General features: G+C 39.4%; 1 protein-coding gene across 1 annotated transcript in view; it reads right to left on the bottom strand.

Moving 5' to 3' along the window:
- The window catches only part of LOC109919650 (venom phosphodiesterase 2-like), a 121,000-nt gene that overhangs the window by 97,117 nt on the left and 2,150 nt on the right, over nt 1–21,733 (bottom strand). The window contains exon 2 of the mRNA XM_048597008.1: nt 7,518–7,596. Coding sequence (XP_048452965.1) covers nt 7,518–7,596 — 79 coding nt within the window. The remainder of the gene's footprint in view (nt 1–7,517; nt 7,597–21,733) is intronic.

Here is a 21,733-nt window from a genome sequence, read left to right as displayed (position 1 = left end):
TTCATCCAGCTCTACACCCTGACTTATTAGACATGGACAGCTTTTGTGCGGGGGTAGTCATGCCTCACTAACTTGATCAAGTTTTTTGAACTGGTGACAGAGATGATTGATGAGGGAAAAGTGTTTGATGTTGTCTACATGGAGTTCAGTAAAGCCTTTGACAAGGTCCCTCATAGTAGACTGGTTCAAAAGGTGAGGTCACATGGTGTTAGGAGTGAGCTGGCAAGATGGATACAGACCTGGTTTAGTCATTGGAGACACAGGGTAGCAGTGGAAGGATGCTTTTCGGAATGGAGGGTTGTGACTAGTGGCGTTTTCACAGGGATCAGTGCTGGGACCTCTGCTGTTCGTGGTCTACATAAATAATTTGGAGGAAAATGCAGCTGGTCTAATTAGTAAGTTTGCACACAATACAAAGATTGGTGAGTTGTGCATACTGAGGTTGATTGTCAGAGCTTACAGCAGGATATAGATCAGTTGGAGGCATGGGCAGAAAAATGGCGGATGGAGTTTAATCCAAACAAATGTGAGGTGATGCATTTTGGAAGATCAAGCACAAGCAGAAATTATACAGTGAATGACAGAATAGGAGTATTGATTTGCAGAGGGATCTGGGTGAGCAGGTCCACAGATCACTGAATGTGGCAGTGCAGGTAGATAAGATAGTACAAAAGGCTTATGGTATGCTTGCCTTCATTGGAAGGGGTATTCAGTATAAGGAAAGAAGTGTTATGCTGCAGCTTTATAGACTTTAGTTAGGCCACACTTGGAATATTGCGTACAGTTCTGGTCACCACAGAATGATGTGGATGCTTTGGAGAGGGTACAGAAAAGTTTTACCAGGATGTTATCTGGTATGGGGATTTTAACTATGAAGAAATGTTGGATAGACTGGGTTTGTTTTCACTGGTTGAGGGGCAACCTGATAGAAGTTTAAAAGATTGTGAATGGCATGGATAGAGTGGAAAGTAGGAGGCTTTTTTCTCCAGGGTGGAGGGGTCAATTACTAGGGGACACAGGTTCAAGGTGTTGGGGGTGTGGGGGAGGTGGGAGAAATTTTGAAAGAGATGTGTGAGACAAGTTTTTCACACAGAGGGTGGTGAGTGCCTGGAACACGCTGCCAGAGGAGGTGGTGGAAGCAGGCACAATAGCAGCATTCAAGAAACACCTGGATGAATTCATGAATAGGAAGGGAATAGAGGGATATGTATCCTGTCAGTGAGGACAGTTTTAGCATGGAAGGGCAAAATATATCGGCGCAGGCTTGGAGGGCCAAAAGGCCTGTTCCTGGGCTCTATTGTTCGTTGTTCTATGCAGAACATAAAGCTATCATTCTAGAGTCATTGAGTCATGGAGCTTTTACAACACAGAAAGAAGTCCTTCAGTCTATTATATCAGCACCAGTCATCAAGCAGCCATCTATTCTAATCCAATTTCTCAGCACCTAGCCTGTAGCCTTGCATGCTGTACCTTTTTTGAGTGTTCATCTAAATAGTTCTTAAATATCTTGAGGGTTCCTGTCCCTACCACCCTATTAGGCATTGAATTCCACCTTCTGGGTGAAATTACTTTTCCTCAAATTCCTTCGAAACCTTCTACTCCTTACTTAAAACTATACCACATGGTTATTGACACCTCTATTAAGGGAAACGTTTTCTCCCTATCTATCCTGTCAATGCCCCTCAGAACACAGCAGAATACGATAACAGCGTGTGGTTAAGGCAATATATTGGACACTTGTCTTTATCAGTTGTGATATATTTAAAAGGAGCAGGGAGGTTACACTGGAGCGGTACAAAACTTTGCTTAGGCCTCAGCTAGATTATTGTGTGCTATTCTGATCACCACACTACAGGAGGGATGAGATTGCACTGGAGGGGGTGCAGAGGGGATTCACCAAGATGTTGGCTGGGCTGGAGAAGTTTAGCTACGAAGAGAGGCTGGATAAGCTCGGCTTCTCATCTTCAAAAGCAGCAGAGTCACTGGAATGTCCCAAGAGAGACATACAAGATTGTGATGGACATTGATAAGAAGTAGCTGATCCCTTTAGTTGAGGAAAACAATTATCACCCAGACGGTGGTGGGAATCTAGAATGCTCTTCTGTCCTCTATGATTCCATGAGACTTGAAACCTATCAGTTAACTTTCACCAAATATACAGTGATGGTTTCAAAACCGCTTCAGAGGTTGGGCACATAAATTATGGTGGCATTTGAAAGGTGATATCAGAAGTGTCATTTAGTTATTAAAATAAAGCTTACTTATACCTGTTCTGGTTGATATTTAAATATCTTAGGATAGATCCAGATCATTATTCACCACACAACTAAACAGTCATTTTTTCCATTGCTGTAGGTAGAAGAATGCCACTTACAAATGGCAGCCACATTTTCCTAAAAACGTTGTGTATGAATGTTGTGATCACAATACTTGTCATTGAATAGCACTTTACAAGAGCATTAAAAATCAAAATGTAATACTGAGCCACAAAGATATATTGGGGCAGACAGAACCATAGAATGCCTACAGTGCAGAAAGAGGCCATTTGGTCTATTGAGTCTGCACTGACTCTCTGAACAGCATCCCACCTAGTGCCATCCCTTCATGCTATCCCTCTAGCCTGTACACCACTGGACACTATGGGTAATTTAGAATGGCCAATCCACCTAACCTGCACATTTTTGGACACTGGGAGTAAACTGGAGCACTCGAGGAAACCCACACAGACAGTCACCAAAGGCTGGAATCAAACCTGGGTCTCTGGTACTGTGAGGCAGCAATGCTAACCACTGAGCCACCATGCCACTTGATGATCCAAAGCTTAGTCAAAGATGTAGATTTTAAGGAGATTGTCGAAAGAGGAGGTAGAGGCAGTGAGATACAAGAGGGAATTTTTTTTGAGAATTTAAGCCCCAGGCAACTGAAGACATGGCCATGAATGGAATAAATAAAAATCAGGGATGCTCAAGATGTTAGAACTGAAGACTGCAGATCAGAGGATTTTACAGAAGACTCACCAAGAATGCATTAGAATTGTTAAATGCTGAGGTAATAAAGAAATGGATGAAGGTTTCAGCAGATGAGCTGAGACAGGGCCAGATGTTACCAAAGTGGAAATGGATAGGCTTAACAATTGTATAGATGCATGGTCAGAAGTGTATCTTGAGGCAAAACAGAACACCAAAGATTGCAAACAGTCCAGTTCAGCTTCAGATAATTGCCAAGAAGAATGCAGACTGTGGTTCAGGAACAGAGTTTGTGGCAAGGACCAATAGGAAAGGGTCAGAATTTAATGAGTGTGACGGGGATCTCACCTAAGAGTTACAGAATCAGTGGGAATACTATGCTACTTCTCCCTAACAAGCTCATTGCAATCATTCGGTAAACAGACACTCACTTGGAGCCTGTAAAGCCTCCCACTGAAGCGACACACGAGCAGGATGAAAATCCTGGGTGAGAGTGCTGCTGGTCACAGGTCATGAATCTTCATGCAGAACTGAATCTAAGTGAAATGACGGTCACTGGAAATCAACAACAGTGGCAGGAACAAGCAGAGTTCTCCTTTCCCAGTAAGCAGGCTGACAGCAGACCAGAGTAGCCGCTGATAGGCCACTGGCAAATTGATAAGGTTTGTAATCCCCGGGAGGCGAGCCAGCCCTTAAACGGCTACTCAAGGCATCGAGTGACCTCCAGGTGCTCACAAGCCACTTCCCCCAGACTCAAATGGAGGGTGGCAGGAAAGTAGGCTCATCTCTGCTCTGTACCTTCCCACCTCAAAAAATGCCACTACCCACCCCCAGCTCCAAATTTACTTTTCAATGGCTTTGTTCCTCCCAATGTGTACATGAAAGAAATTTCAGATCACCTCATATTAAATGTTAGACAAGTTGTCTTGATGATTCATTGACAACAGAAGTGTCAAGGTTAGTGGTGATAACGGTAACCTGTGTATGTCAGAAAATTGATGTGCGTATTTGAATAGTGTTGCCAAAGGCTGACTTATTAATAGCATCAAACCTATATGAACAGCCTTTGCATTCTAACTGGGCACAGTTTAATGAATTATATCTTATTTACGAAATAACATGCACACCACAAGGTTCAATATTTCCCAGAAATAGCCATGAATGAATAGCAAAATGCTCTACTTGATGTAGGATACACATTGTCAAGGAAACCTAGCTATTTCTTTTGCTTTTTTTTGAATAGTGCTGTATACACAGAAAAACATGAAATGGTGGTATACTTGACAAAATTGCCAGCTTCACATGAAGACTATAATTAAGCCTGATGCTGTGACAGTGTACATAATACACTTTCCAAACAGTTCTTAGGGATTCTAGCCCTTGTCCACTCTCAGAATTGACCATGCACAGGGAACAAGAGATCACTCTCACCATAGGTTTGGAACACAGGCACAGGGAGTTATCACACTGGCTACCACATGAGAAGTTACATCTTCACCCGACACCCTCCCCACCCCCCCCAATCCCGAGTTTCTGATCCCCACTCTGGTGTGAACAGGGGTTACAGCATTGCAAATATCATTCAGAGAAGATGCAAATGTACAATCCTTTAATCTCCTGGTTGAGTTGAGGAGTGACGACCTGGGTAAGAAAAGTGCCTATGTCTCTGTGGGTTGAAGAGACTGAGAGGAAAGAATGGATATTGTGTGGAAGATTCAGCTTTATGGGAATCATCCAAATAAATGGATGAGTAAAGATTTGATCTCATATTTTAAAATGTCATTGGGAACTGGACAAGAAAGGTCAGTTGTTCTGTTTTCAAAGGTGTAATAATGGATTAGATCAGGAGGATTCAGCTTCTGTCAGGTATTTTTTAAACTGAAAACACAGCTGAATTGCAACGAATCAGTTTGTAAGTTTTCTTTCTTTGAGATGGGAACAGCATGATATTATTCACCAGTTCATCAGGTACAGTTGTGCTATTCAGATCCTTGTGGATCAATAATTTTATCGTCCTAAATCTTTGTCAGTGACATTGTTCATTCTACTCAAGTCTGAATACTAGTAAATGTTCAAGCGTTACACATGGGACGTTTTACAACCGCTGCATCGAATTCAAAAGACGATACCTTGACACTGCAGCATTCCCGCCAAACTGTCAGTGGGGATTCTCTCTTTAAATCTATGGAGTTTGCCTTCAATCCATAACCCTGTGACTCAAAGGCAGAAATACGACCACTAAGCCAAGGCTGACTCAAATGGCATAAACTATAAAATAATACTTGTTTTGTATTAATTGTGAAAATATGTCTAATAGAGGCTCTTCTTGTTTCATTGAGTGACACAGGCAGCCCTAGAATCTCTCATATTATCAAGCCATAATTTTAAAAGGACCACTGGTCTGAATGATATTCTCTGAACTCTTGCGCCATGCAGTTAGATCATATGTCATAATGAGGCTGTAATATGTACAATGTATGGGAAATACTGCAGGTACATGTTTGAGAAAAGCCATATGCCTGAATGAAATTATGAAAAGGCTCCAAAAAAAAAGTGTGACTGCGTTATGGAGGCCTTATTAAGTTCTCTAAAATGTATGCATATGGAGAGAAATGAATACAGTAAGTGGGTCAGTCAGCATCTGTGGAGACAGAAAGAGAGTTATGTTGAGTTAAATAAGAATCTTCAGAACACCTCTTAACTGTACCACTGTCCCTTACTCCACACAGACATGACCACACTGAGTATTTGCAGGACTCTTTTGTTTTTCTTTTGTTTTACAATATAAACAGTTTTAATTTCCTAAACAATTATCTTAATCCTTTTGTTTTGGCAGCATGTTCTTAAAAATAACTTCTGGTACATATAGTCAGGGTGACATTCAAAACTCAAAAGTCTGAAATGGTTTCAAAACTGCTATTGAGATGGTTAACAAACATATTCATCTCTCCCCTCAATTTGGGAATCTTATAAAAATATTGTTAAGGCAATTAAACTATATGATGGTCAAATTCATGGATTTGAAAAATACAATTGTATTTCCAGCTAGTGCTTTGCTTTATTGGAATCAAACCAACTCAGCAGATTGAAAAGACTGAAAAAGGAAAATCAGAACCGAGAATATATATCTCAGCAGGAAAGGTTGAACGGGCTGGAGGTTTTTCTAGAAAAGAGAGAGAGAGAAGTACCCTGACAGATTTTTTTTTTTAAATTTAATGCAAGTGTTCAATCAGGTAGATGTAAAAGAAAATATTCAACTTATAGGGGAGTCCAAAATTATATATCAAAAATATGAGAATCACAAATAAATTTATTACAGATTTCAAGAGAAATTATTTAGCCTTTGATTTGCTCACTATCACGAACAGCAGTTGAACAATAAATCAAATCAAATCAACATTTAAAGGTAAGCCAGATAAGAAAATGAGAAAGAAAGAAAAAGTAGGGTATGATAACAGAGAGTTAGATAGAACTAGGAAGGAGGATTTTCACATGCAGCATATGCACCAGAATATACTGTTTGGACCAAATGTTCTAGTTCTGCCAGGAACACTTTATGGAACTTCATAAATGACAAAGGCTACAGTAAGTAATTTGCAGACCTTTAGGACGTCTCTCCACTTTGGTATTGCTTATGGTAAGGACAGCTAAATCAGAGTTGCTGTTATCACTGAAACCTTTTCAAGATTGAGAAATGGCTTAGCAATGATGACAAGTAAAAATGGGCAATGTCTGGGGTAGATATCTGAAGTGTTCACTGGTTTTACAGCCTGATTCATCTCAAAAGTAGTCAAAAGATGGAGGAATTTCAAGCACAAAGTACTCCATCACCAATCAAGTTTCTGTGATCTCTTGTGCTAGTATAAAAATAAACTGCAAAAGTGATTGAGCTGCCCACAAAAATGACTACATCCCTGGATTGAATAATCACCAGTGACTTTCCATTAATTCCAAGTCTTCTCGTGTGGCTACTAAAATTAGTTGTTTACTTTGTTTTAGGTACAACGATATCAAGATGTACATTTTGAAACATTTCACACATATACCTCTTAGCTTACCCAGAAACTGACTACTGTACATCAATGTAATAGATAAATGTTTCTACATTCTAACATGCTGCCCAAACGCATTGATTTGTGGAAGTTTTTGGGTTCAGTGATAAGTCAATGGGTTTGAGCAGAAACTGGAGGAAAAAAAAGCTTAATGTAAATGAATTTGTACCTGGTCCCACTGTGTCAAACTTGGAAGCTCTTGGCCCCAAGGTTTTGCTGAATTACTTTAGTGATAAATGAAGTTCACATAAATGTGACAGAGCTTACGTTAGAACAGACTGTGCACAGAATCAAAAGTTAGATGCACTTCCATTCATGTAAATAAGACATTGATTTTTAAGTCTATTAAAAAAGGTAATAAAGTTATAAACACAGCACAAGTCACTGCCTTTTATCTTAAATTCTAAAGGAAATTGTAATTAAAAAAATTAGTAGAACATCAATAATGACAAAATAGTACTTTTCAAGTTTTAAAGTTGCTAAAACTTATGTCACGCACCTGCCACTTGTCTATGTGATCTGAGGCCAAGTCCAAGTCCAGATCCAAGTAGCAAAATTAACAGAAACAAAATCAGCACCTACATAGAAGAAATACACATGACAAACTTGCACATGTTCATTTGAATACAGCCATTTAATTTTTACAATACTTTAGGATAAAGAAACATTTATTCACTGGAAGGTTCATGACCCAATGCACAATGAGTTGGCTGAAAACATGTCAGGCCCTATCACTGAAGGTAAACGTTATACTCAATATTTGTTAAAATGTGTAAGTTAGATATCATCAGAATTTCCCATGATATTCCTATACTCCAAGGAGAATACACTGCCTATGTCTCCATTAACTATCTAAAATCACTTGCTGACACTAACAACACACGAGATAATTTATCATGTTATTTGCTGTTTGCACCGTGTCTTGTTGGTCTATGTCTGTACACGTTTTTATAAATCTTGCTACATGTCTGAATGCTTGGGATTTTATTTTTTTAGGTATCCCCCACTTAACTCATTCATGGAGCTCATTCCATTGCTTTGCTCAATAAAAGGCTAAAGTATTCTGAGAGTTCTTTCAATACATTAAAAACAATTGTTGTCTCATTTTGAAGACATAAATATATATTTTCAGTTGCAGTATTCTTCCTTGGCTGGCAAAAGTTCTCAAAATAAACCTTTAGATTCTACTTTTATCTTTAATTGTTCCAGCTAATATACAAATTACAAATGATTACTTTTTCTGAATGTTCCATTCCAGGCCTTCAATGTTAGTGAGGCCACTTTTGGAGTACTACATACAGTTCTGGTCGTCCTGCCACAGGAAATATGTTATTAAATCGGAAGGGTGCAGAAAAGATTTACAAGGACGGGACTAGTTTAGTTAGGGAAACCTGGTCAGCGTGGAGTTGGGCCAATGGTCTGTTTCTGTGCCATATGATTCAAATGACTCTAGTTATTTTTTCAACTACAGTACAAATAAAAAACATAAATTATCATTTTGCTCCTTTTTAAAAAGAAAGGTTTTGTTGGTTCGATGCAATGAGGTTCATTTGCATATAAGTGTTATTCTTAAAACTGAAACTGTTCAAAAAACACTGTTACCAGATAATTAATTTATCTGTTATGTCACACATTGCATTCCCAAAAGATTTGATCCCCAGCCTTCACTGTGTAGAACTACTACACCAAAGATATGAGTATTTAACTTGAATTTTAATTAGTTATGAGAATATTTGAGACATCCAATCAGGACTGCCTGTTTACGAATGACAGTTATTAATTATTTTTGGAATTCACCTTGGTTGAATATTAATCAACATTCTCAAGAATTTGTTCCTGATAGTTACAGAAGACCAAAACAACTATATTGGAATTGTACACTTCATGGGATTTGCCCTGATTGCCATTATTGGCAAATCTTGGTATCTGCCACTTTTGCTAGGTTGCGGCACTGAGTGAGGGTTATTCAAGATAATTCACTCTCACCAAACTCCTTTGTCTATACTGTGCATAGGGCTTATCTGATTATCAGCAATAGAGAATGGACACTGCAGAGACACGTCTTAGTTAACAAGATGGTTTATTGTAAGAGACCAGTAGGCAAAAATATATGTTTGCCAAAGTCTTACCAGATTAGAGGGCTTCTCTCTCATTAGATTCTGCCATTCACTGTACAATTTCCACTTGTACTTGACCTTCCAAAATGCATCACCTCACATTTGTCTGGATTAAATGCCATCTGCCATTTTTCTGCCCAAGCCTCCAGCTGATCTATATCCTGTTGTAAGCTCTGACTATCAACCTCACTATCCACAACTCCACCAATCTTTGTATTGTGTGCAAACTTACCAATTAGACCAGCTACGTTTTCCTCCAAATTATTTATGTAGACCATGAACAGCAGAGGTCCCAGCACTGATCCCTGTGAAAACACCACTAGTCACAACTCTCCATTTTGAAAAGCATCCTTCCACCGCTACCCTCTATCTCCTATGACTAAACCAGGTCTGTATCCATCTTGCCAGCGCACTCCTGACACCATGTGACCTCACCTTTTGTACCAGTCTGCTGTGAGGGACCTTGTCAAAGGCCTTATTGAACTCCATGTGGACGACATCAACCACTTTTTCCTTATCATCCTTGGCACCTCTTCAAGAAACTAAATCAAGTTAGTGAGTCATAACCCTCCCCCAACACTAAACCATGCTGTTGATCGATAATAGGTTCATTTGCTTCTAAATGCATATAGAACTTGTCCCTGAGAATCTTTTCCAATAATTTCCCTATCACCAACATGAGACTCACAGGCCTGTAATTTCCTGGATTATCTGTGCTACCCTTTTTAAACAATGGGACAACATTGGCTATTCTCCAGGCCTCTGGGACCTCACCTGTGGCCAAAGAGAATAAAAAGAAGTCTGTCAATGCTCCAGCAATTTGTTCTCTTGCCACCCTCAATATTCTGTATCCTCAGGTGAAGGTGTTAAATTGAGGGAAGGCGAACTACAACGATATTGTCCACGTGTAGTGAGACAAGTCAGGATTGGTCATGTCTCTTGGTGGCTAGTTGGTGCTCGTGTATCTGTATTGTCAGTTTTCTTCCAGTTTGGCCATTGTAGTGTTTCTCACAGTCCTTGCATAGTATTTTGAATATTACTCTAGTTCTGGGTATGCGATCAGTAGCTGTTGTAGGGTGGTTGTTGGTTCATGGTCTACCTCGATACCTAGGGGTCTGAGTAGTCTTGTGGTCATCTCTGAAATGTTCTTAATGTATGGTTGGGTGACTACAGAGTCTGGTCGTGTTGTGTCTTCCAGTTATGGTCTGTCTGGAGGTAACGGCGGATTGTGCTTTTCGAGTATCTATTCCTTTTGAAGACTCCGTATAAGTGTTCCTGTTCCGCTTTGTGTAGTTCCGGATTGCTGCAATGCGTTGTGGCTCATTTAAATAGTGTCCTGATGCAGCTCTGTTTGTGGATGTTGGGGTGGTTGCTGGTGTAATTGAGTATCTGGTCTGTATATATGGTCTTTCTATATACACTGGTCTGGAGTTCCCCGTTGTTTTTGCGTTCTACCGTTATGTCCAGAAAAGGTAGTCAGTTGTTGTTCTCTTCTTTTGTGAATTTTATCCCAGTTAGGATGTTGTTTCTGTGTCGATGGGTTTCTTCTAGTTTTGTGCATTTGATAATCACGAAGGTGTCATCTACATATTGGACCCAAAGTTTGAGTTGTATAGTGGGGAGCGCTGCCCGTTCTAACTTTTGCATTACTGTTTCTGCAATCAGCCCTGATATTGGGAATTCCATTGGGGTTCCATTGATTTGTTTGTATATGCTGTCGTTGAAGGTGAAGTGGGTTGTGGGGCACAGATCTAGTAGTTTCATGATGGTGTCCTTATTGATGTTGTTGGTGTCCTGGGTCGTCTGCTTACTTGATTTGTCCAGTAGTATAGCAATTGTCTCTTTGGCTAGGTCGATGTTTATGGATGTAAATAGTGCTGTTACATTGAAGGATATCATCATCTCATTCTCTTCTATCCTGGTGTCCTTAATGATGTTAAGGAATTCTCAGGATGAGTGGATGGAGTGGGTAGAGTAGACAGAGTGGACTACTGAAAACTGACAATAAGGATACACGAACACCAACTAGCCACCCAGAGAAACGACCAATTCTCACTTGTCTCACTACACACAGACATTGAGGGACACGATTTCGACTGGGACAAAACGTCGATAATCGCACAAGCCGAACAGAGATACGTCAGGGAATTGATGGAGGCCTGGTATTCCAACCAGAACTCCATCAACAAACACACTGAATTAGACCCCATGTACAAACCACTGAGAAACAGAACCGGAAGTAATACCAATCACCCCAGCAAACCAAGGCATATAAATAACAAGTGGGACAGAACACCAATGCTTCACTGACGACGTTACCGAGCAGGGTGACAGAACGTTTGCAATCAAACCCACCGGCTCGGCGAGCATGTCTACAACCTCATCCACAGTGTGAGCTACAAATCTTCTCAAACACTTTAAACACCTGAAACACCTAAATCCTGGGACATTCAGCTACCAGTCCTATCCTTCTTTCAGCCAAGTCTCCATAATCGCAATAATATCATAGTTCCAAGTACTAACCAAAGCCCTAAGTGCATCTGCCTTGCCTATTATACATTCTGCATTGAAACACATGCATTTCCAACCACCTTTTCAGCAGAGTTTCTTTGCTTGTTCTTGTTTGCCTTGGTTTCTACCTCTCCCTTAATTTCTGCATCTACTGCCCTACTCCTCTGGTTCTCATCCCCCGCCACACTAATTTAAACCCTCCCCAATCACTCTACCAAGGACATCAGGTCCTGGTCCTGCCCAGGTATAACCCGTCCAGTTTGACCATGTCCCACCTCCCAGAACCAGTCCCAAAGCCTCACAAACCTGAAACCCTCCCCCTCACATCATTTTTTCCGTCACGTGTTCATCCTAAATATCCTACTGTTTCTACTCTGACTAGCTCATGGCAGTGGTAGTAATCCTGAGATAAATACCTTTGAGGTCCTACATTTCAAGAGACTGCAGAATGCTGCACTATAGAAGGACCTTGGTTCCCTTGCACGTGAACCACAAAAATTCAGCTTGCAGGTACAAAAATTAATAAGAAAGGTGTTGTTATACAAAATAATGTTAGCATTGAATAAATCGGATCCTAGAAAAAAAATGATTTGAAAGATTCATTTTCTAATTTAATGTGGTGAGCTTTCACTGAAACGAACACAAAAGGCTCCAGGTTTGGTTTTCACAATAAAATAGAGGTTTATTACACGCAAGTAATAAAAATAAAGTAAAGCAAGCTAAACATAACAAGTTTGAAAGATTTAAAAAGAAGCAAACTGAGAGCCCACCTACTGCCAGGCACCAGCGACTCAAAAAAACAAAGAAATTTCCCCACCCCATCAAATCTGTTGACTTAAAATGCTTGTTTCTCTGTTGATGTCCTGTGAGCTATGAAGCTTTCTTTTTGAACACAGCCAAGGTCCTAGACTTTCTCAGCTTTGAATAACCAATGCAGATTTCCAACTAAACACACACTAGTCTGAAATTTCACAAACTACACTCTTTCCCTGAAGTAACGTGCTTTTTAACTGATCCGAATTACATTCTTCTTTCCAGTAGAGACCGGATTGGCATCTGAATCCAGTCAGCTCTTCTTCGAACGGTTTAAAAGCTTTCCAATCTTTGGGTCTTCCTAAGCTCAAATAACTCCTTGATTATTCTAAACCCAAAAGCAAGTTAATGTCATTCAATATTTTCTCTCAGCTGTCATGCAACCCCTCCCCTCCATATAAACAAACTTCCATTGATACCCCAGGAGGTCGTCAGTCATCTGTTCTCTGACACATTCTGGTTTGAAATCATGGTTTTGGAAAGAACGACCTTGTTATTTATAAAACCCGTTCACAAAAACAGACAAATACCCAATTGAGATTAGGGTGAGTTCAGCCTTGGCCAGTTCTCCCCATAGCCATTAAACGACCATCAGGCCAAGTTATGACTCCTACCTACATCAATGAAGAATTCCCACCTCAGCCAATCAAAACCAGCAATTTTCTTGCCCCAAAAGCTCCAAACAGAAGCAGTGGCCACTTCTGGAACTACAGCCAGTACCTCAGAGGAGGAGTCAGTACCTCAGAGGAGGAACAAGGCGAGTCTGGTGTTTTGCCAGGGCCAGGCTCGCAAACTCCAGAAAGTGGGAGGAGGAGGGCAAAGAGATGACCAATCTGAACAGGGCAGTGAGGGCTGTGATTAATAGAAGGTGCCCAAACCTAGTGGGGCGGGGGGGGCTCCCATCTGGTCCCAGCCCCTCAATCACTGTAGAATACATGAAATGGCTGGCTGTGGTAGGTAGGCATGTAACAACAGCAATGATGTCCATTCCACCCACCCTCCTCCAATCACAAACCTGGAAATCAGAGGTGCATAAAATGTTCCAAAATCCAGCAAAACTACAATCAGAGAATTCTCAGTTTAATTCTAACTATCAATTTAAAGTACTGTTAAGCAAAGTTTCCATTACTATTCTACAACTGAACTCTTAGCCATTGATGCTGGCCATTTCCTTTACATTAGCACAGATCAAGAATATATCAAAACTTTATAGTAGCTATAAGAAGCCAATCGCATAGCAGGCTCAGAGAAACATCCTTACTCTTGCGGCTAATGTGGATAACCAAATAATATATTGCTCAGCACCACAGTAACCTCATGGAAATAGGATGCCTGCACAAAACCCACTGCCATTATTATTCATTAGAAAAATTAGCAGAGATGAGCTATGTCATTCAGTCCATTCACTGCATTCGTCCACAGGAACATATGGTTTCTGGGTTCCCAATAACTGTATCTAACTGTTTGTGCCTGTTCTAACCTACCCATACTGCATCTATTTATCTCATCTGTGCGCAGACCAATGCTTCTGGCTATCAGGCTTCAGCTTATGAAATAAAAAGAAGAGGAAAAAAAAGGATGCGGATGTTGAATAAATACAGAAAGTCCTGCAAATTGACAGCAATTCAATCAGCATCTGTAAGAAGACAAGAAAGAATCTATAGATAAGTACTGATCATTAAAGTTTCTTCCTCATTCAGGTACTAACTGGGAAATGCAGTGTTATAAGGTAGGGGGTTGGGTCTGGTTAGGATGCTCTTCCAAGGGTTGGTGTGGACTCGATGGGCTAAATTGCCTGTTTGTGCAGGTTCTATGATTTATGCTCCAAATAACTTAAGACCAATGAACTGCATTTTATTTTCATTTCTTTCAAACTGGATGGTATCCCTTTCCAATTTTTACCTTTGTGCATGTCTGACATTGCGTTTTATTAATTTTGTCAGATACAACTAATAATAAAATTGACTCCTCATTCACTCAATAAAACCTCTTAATTGGTTCCTTACTGTTTCTGGTCAACTACATTTTAACCTTGTGCTAAAAAGAACATCTTATCTTTGATGGAGATAACTTAGGGTGTTGAAAGGACAGGGTGGAGGGAGGTGGTGCTGACAGACCCTACCTCATGTGGTTGTTATAGTAATACAGACATGAATCAAATCAACACATGTGTCAGCTCAGCAGGTCACAGGCAAATGTTGTCCCTGTTCATGATGCAACAGATAAAAAGTCAGAGTAAATTGACTTGTCATTCAATTGATAGGGGCTTCCAGAAACCTAATTATAGTTCCATAAAAAAGTTATAATTTTAAATCTGCTTTAATACAGCGGTAGTCTGTTATTTCCTGGCAAAGTTTTCTAATTTGTTTAAAACTTCATAACTCCGAAGTACACAAGAAGATGACAACTTATTTCTTACTCCTGACTGACTGGAGATTAATTCACTTCTCCAATTTCTTAATTTATTGGATTGGGTTCAATCAGATTTGCCACAATGATTATCAGAGCATCCATTGCACGAAGGCTAGTTTCAAGGATTAAGTGTGCCATGGATCACATTTTAGGTGTTTGGAAGACTTCAAATGTGTTAGAAAGGAAACCAGATATATTGCATTATTAGTTACTGGGTAACGACATAACAACACAATTATAATACCTGCAGATGTTGTTAAATCAGGCACTCTCCCAGCTCATAGACAATCCACAATTTTCCAGCAATATTTGTATTATGAAAAGTTTACATTTCCATTTTTCATATTGTTATCCACCTCATTTGGCAGAAACATAAAACGAGATGATAATGAAAGGTTGATCTAAAAATTAAATCAACTTCCAGTCAAAAGCTGAATTGAGGTAAGTTTTACAATCAACTTTTCCTAGTAAAATATAAAAATATATTTTAATTGATAGGAAGACCAAAATAATGTTTTGATCATTAGATTAATATCTTTACACAATGAACATTCAAAGTTTAATAGTCATAAGAGTTTGTTCACTGTATGAAAGACATACAGTATTCAATTTTTCTTAAATGCTTTCATTTTACATCTTAATTCAGTTAACTATTTTGAGTTCCATAGCTAGTAGCTACAATGAGATCTGACTGTAGGTACCAAACCGCGAAGTTTGGAGTTTGACAATAATCTCACCAAAGAACGGCAAATCACGGCTGTTCGTGAATAACTGCAATCATGTAAGGGATCTAAATAACTATCACAATTGGGGCTAAGAATTACTTTACAAGTCCTTTTCCAAACGTTCAATGACTGTACACTGCTGTGAGTCTAACTGACTGCAGGAAGTACCTGATGTTTCAATATGGAATAAACAGAAGTGATGATGGTTATAAGATCACTGCTTCAAAAATAGTGTTTCAACTTTCAAAGCATGTTAGCATGCTGACACACATGATCCAATATGAATTCTACATTTTTTTAATATAAGTGTCAAATCATCAACTGTTAAAGCGGCAAGTGCCAACTTTTCCTTCAACCAAGACACTAGCCCTGGGGGACTCTTGAAGGCCTGGACATGCATTCATAGAACATAGAACATAGACCAGTACAGCACAGTACAGGCCCTTCAGCCCACGATGTTGTGCCAAACTTTTACCCTAAACCTAAGGTCTATCTAACCTCCACCCCTACCTTATACTATCATGTGTATATGTGAGTGTACTATTCAGTCAAACACTACCAGACGCATCAATGAATGGGCAAACTACAATACATTTATGTATTATATTTCTTAAAAGAGGTTGTGTCTAAAATGTTTTATTTCATGGTTTTGAGAACGCCAATCACATTTCTAACAGCAATTTAAGTTGTAATCTCAAGCAAAAATATCAATGGCAACTATGATTTATAATCTCTATGAATGAGTTAGATGAAAGGGCAAACTGAATTGCAGCCAATTTTGTTTATGATGTAAACAGTCACCTAAAGGATAAATAGATTAAATGAGTGGCCAAAAAGTTGGCAGTGGAATATAATGTGGTAAAAACAAGGTGTTCTTCATTTTGGCAGGAAGAAAATAATACTATTGGAATAGAACCAGACTACAGGATGCTACATTAGAGAAGAATCCAAGTGATCGCAAAATATAAATCATAATCAGTTGACATGCAGACACATCATGTAATTAGGAAGACAAACAGAAAATTAGTCAAACAGACTAGTAGTTCTGATGAAGGGTCACTCTCCACAGATGCTGCCAGACCTGCTGAGCTTTTCCAGCAATCGGTTTTGTTTCTGAGTTACAGAATCTGCAGTTCTTTAGGTTTTTATACAGAATATTAGTCTTTCCTGCAAAGTTTGGTGTGTAATATAAGGTAAGTCTTTCTATAACTGAACAATGCATGGTCAAGATCTCACCTAGAGTACTGTGTGCTCTTTTAGACACTTACAGAGGTCCAGGCTGTACTTGCAATTCAGAAGTGATTGACTAGGCAGAACCTTGGCTGAAGGGGCTGTCTTATGAGGAAATACTGAGCAGGCTAGGTCTATACTCATTGGAGTTTAGAAGACTGAGAGGCGATTGTATTGAAACACAAGGTTCTGAGGGGGCTTGATAGAGTAGATTTCGGAAGGATATTTCCTCTAACATGGGAATCTTGATCTAGGGGTATGATTTAAAAATCGGGGATCTTTTTAAGATGGAATGAGGAAAATTTCCTTTTCTCAGAAGGTCATTAGTCTTTGTGGCTCTTTCCCCAATGCACAGTGGAGGCTGAGTCACTGAATATGCTCAAGGTTGAGCTGGTCAGATTCTTGACCAAGATAAAGAAAGCATTAACTTATTTAAGAAATATCTTACTGTGGCTTAACCTTAAAATAGGCCACAGTAGAAAGCAAGATCATAAGATATTGCATCACTTCCCATGATGAAGTTTGTTCTGTTGATTGGCATGGAACAGGGTAAGATTTAACCTCATAGTGCATTTTCTATCTCCAAATCCAACCTTGTTTTTTCATTTCTATTTTGCTTTCTGTACCGGACATGACATTGCATTCAATTTCCTTTTAGTATCACAGTCCTTTAACTGACAGGCCTGTAATTGCAGGGGTTTACTCTCCCCACATTTTTGAATGAGGGTGGAACATTTGCAATTCTCTCATTCTTTGGCACCATAATTTATTGAACGGATTGGAAGATTATGGCCAGAACCTCCACCTGCCTAAGCATAAACAGGAAAAACAGAATAATCAACACCAGCCATTCAAAAACACCCCAAAATACTCTGCTTTTCATCCTAATTAACCTGCTCATGAGGATATTAATCTCTGATCTGACGAGTTACAACCGTGCCATTTTGAACATGTCCCTTCTGCTCCTAATCCCAATATCCTAGGAATCTGAAGCCCTGCTTCCTGTTCCCTGTCTCTAAACCACACATTAATATGCCTTCTCCTTAAACTCACAAACATGTCACAGGGTAATTCAGAAATTACTGCCTTTAAAATTTTACACTAGTTCCTTAAACTCGGTCTACAGGATTTCAACTCACTTCCTCCATTTTTTGTTGGTTCTGACATTGGCCATGACTCCTGGCTCTTCCCCATCAGTTTAAGTACAGCACACACCCACAGGATACCAGAATTGTGGCCTTCTTCTCCCTTCTGAATTTGGTCTGGTTGTGGCAAGTTGATTTCCTGACATTTGCAACCCAGGAAACATTTAACCAGCTGTATGTCCCCAGTCACCCCCCAACCTGGCTCAGAAATCATCAACAGGCCAACAACTGAGGCACATCCTGCATGCATAGGCCACTTGGCCACATGGAAAATCCTGAATTTCCTCACAGAATTTAGGAACTGTCACCCACTAGTTGAAGCTGAACCTCGATTCCAATCAGAAATTTAAAAAGAGCTCGTTTGTACAAGATGGCTTATAGAATTGCTTTTAATAAGCTTATTCCATTTGCTCCTCAAAGCAAACCTTAGGCTTTTTATTTACTCAAGTTTACAAAGGTTGAACCAAAATATAACTACCCATTCTTAACCTAAATCTTAGAATCCTCAGCTTTTGGATTCTTGTTCCTTTGACTTGGGCTTGAAACCACACAAATAAAGCAACGAATGGAGGAGGGCTGAAGATCTGAAACAAAAACATGAATAGAAATTGCTGGAGAAACTCAGCAGGTCTGACAGCATCCATGGAAAGAAAGCAGATTTAACATTTCAAGTCCAGTAATATTTCTGGGAGTCACGATAAATACAAGTTGTTGCCAATTATAAGGATTCTGCTCAAACTGCATTAAGTGCATTATTTTGGACCATTAGCAATGCTTTGCACATCCTGATTAAGCTCTTAACCTGTCTCCACCTTAAGGTCTTTAGGACACCCATCACACCTGAGAATCCCTCTAGTCTGCTCAATTAAGCAAGACTGGTTGTGGCACTGTTTTAAAAGGAACACTTTAATTATTTGACCATTCTAAACTAGAACCAGGTCTTTTAATTTTTCTTAAATATAGTTGACTTATCAACTCGAAATTTCAAATCGTCAAACTTAACAAGTACTCCTTATACGTTAACTGAGGTTAGAGTTAATATCACATATTTATTTTCACTCTAAAAATGCAATCTGAGCGGTCTTACTACATTGCAGTAGTGCCTAATTATTGCAATTGAATTAACTTGCAGAAAAGTAAATTATACCACTATACATGAGTACTGGTACAGTACGCTGGTTTAATATATTGTTATCAGTGTAAACCTGCCCAATATGCACAGCGGGGTCTACAAATCTCAAATTAGTGGTTGGGACTGACGCAAGTGTTGGAAAGAAAAGTAAAAATGTAATTTGCATAACTGGGCAAAGGTTTTTTTTAGAAAAAAACTTATGCTAACTGGTTAATTTAAAGTATAATTACACACCACGTCTCATGGGACTTTGGAACTGGACAATTTGAGACTGGGTGGCATTTAATAACGTCTCTTGATTTACTGTAATTGAAGATCATTACAGTTTTCACAGTAATTTTCTTCAGTATTCACTTTTATTCACTTGCTTTAAAAGATTAAATGACATTTTTATTCAAATATTTTCTTGTAACAATTTTGAAACACTAACCATTCCAAATGTGCATCACACAGCAGAGAATGGAGTTCGTTCATTCTTCGGCGAAAACTAAAGATGATATCATGGCCTATCACTTTATCACCTCTTCACCCAGCTGAATAGTAAAAAGCAAAGCTGCACCCATCATAAACACTGGATATTCCAAACACTTTGCAGCCAAAGAAATAAGTCAATTATCCCTAGAGATAAGTAACTTTTAAAAAAATGTAGAACGTCCAGTTAATAGTTGAATGGATGATACAAAAAGATAACAAGTAAATTAGGAGCAACATTGACTAAACACTGTTGTATATGCAGCTTAGAGTTTAAATTACCATACAGAATTTTCTCCTTCTACTGGTAACACAACCAAAATTCCCACTTCAATGTTATACTGTTCATGAGGTAGACAGTCAATTCTACCAGAACCAACCTAAAGGGAATGTTTAGTTCCAAAGGTTTATTTCCATTATTTACATTTCCTAACCTGGTAACATTTAACTCTGTGGCTGTATTTCACAGTGAGGGTTTTTCCCAGAGTTTTTCCTCTAACAGTAACCAGGTGGTTCTTCCTGCCTTGACACAAATGTCCATGAAACCCCTCATTGCTCTGTCACTCTTCCACATCCTGGCAGAAAACTCAAGGGCTGCAATCCTTCAACAGCTTCCTGACAATTAACCCCCTCTAAAAGCTCATCTCCATGGCAATGCAAACCATACGGATCACATATCCAGGCAAAAATAGTGATCAGCTATTCTTTTAGAACACATCTTTATCTTATCTTGAAGTGAATGGTCAGTTTGAAGTATGATTGTTCTCAAAAGCTGTTATTCTAATCCTTTCCTGGGACTTTGGAGATGAATGCTAGACCAAATATCAGCAGAGATATTTCTGCCAATGTCAACAAGTGTGATTAGCACCTGGTTCCCAATAAACTAATCTGGGCCCTCCTTTAGCTTTTACAACCAATTCAGAATAGATCACGGACATACTTCACTTGTCCATTTTACCCAACAGTAAAACAGTCCAAAAACATAACAGTTTAGTAAAACTTGGCAGTAGTGCAGTCAATCCATAAGTGCAAGGATCATTCATGCTACACAAGTGACAGGCAATGACCATCTCTAATACAAATCTGACCATCGCCCCTTGAAATGTAATAACATTACCATAGCTGAATCCCACACTATCAACATCCTGGGGGTTACCACTGAGCAAAAACTGAACTAGAACAGCCATATTAATACTGTCACTACAATAGCAGGTCAGAGTTTGGAACTGCTCAGCATCATGGGGCCAGTTAGATTGGAGAGTATTCGGGATGATAATGTATTCTTGCTCTATGCCCTTTCTTAATAACTAGTTCAGACACATCTGGCTATTTGGCATGCTAAGTCAAAGCTGATGATGGTGTCAACATGGATGATCTTGGAACCACATGCCAAGAAAACACTAGTGAGAATGCACACCAAGCATTAGCTAGCCTGTCAGACATCCTCCTGTAACTGTGATAGTCAAAGTTGGTGGAGAACTTTATGATGGTACAGTCTTCCCCATTACACAGTCTCACCATCTTCCAGCTGCATTGCAGACCCAGAAGCACCAGAAGTCTCCTTCAAACAGGTGACCTGCTTCTCTGCACACCCTGTGAGGATATAGCAGCGTTCCCGGTCAAACCCAGGAATGCACCAAAACACTCCAGAAGTGTTCTCAAGCAATTTACTTTCGCACAAGCTCTTTAAAATCACAAAATCTTGCAGGTTGGGTGCCTGGCCCTTTAAATAACACTTTTTCAGGTCCATTCTGCAGCTGAGCATTTGATCTTCAGAGCAAATGATAAACAAATTAATTTAATGGACCATTAGGATGCAAGTATGGAAAATAACCATCAGATCAGCTGGTTGAGCTACATGACCTTGTGATAAGACAAACTTTATTGCTTCCAGCACTCTCACAAAACACCACATAAAGCAAATAGTAATGCAGCATGCTCCCTTGAAAGGGCTAAGCTTCTGCAACACCATCTCCAGTTAGGCTACAATCTAAATTTCTTGCCCTTTAGCCCAACAGGAAAGCTGTGTAAGGATTAGTGAAAAAAATACTGCACAAACAGATGATTAGGGAAATAACAACAAATTAAGATAGTAAAATAATGCTATAGTAAAGCATGAGATAGTAGGAACTGCAGATGCTGGAGAATCCGAGACAACA

The sequence above is a fragment of the Rhincodon typus genome, chromosome 5 (assembly GCF_021869965.1).
Source record: "Rhincodon typus isolate 14 chromosome 5, sRhiTyp1.1, whole genome shotgun sequence".
NCBI classification, from domain to species: domain Eukaryota; kingdom Metazoa; phylum Chordata; class Chondrichthyes; order Orectolobiformes; family Rhincodontidae; genus Rhincodon; species Rhincodon typus.
Note: the sequence above shows the minus strand (reverse complement) of the source record. Positions and strands in the feature narration are given on the sequence as shown.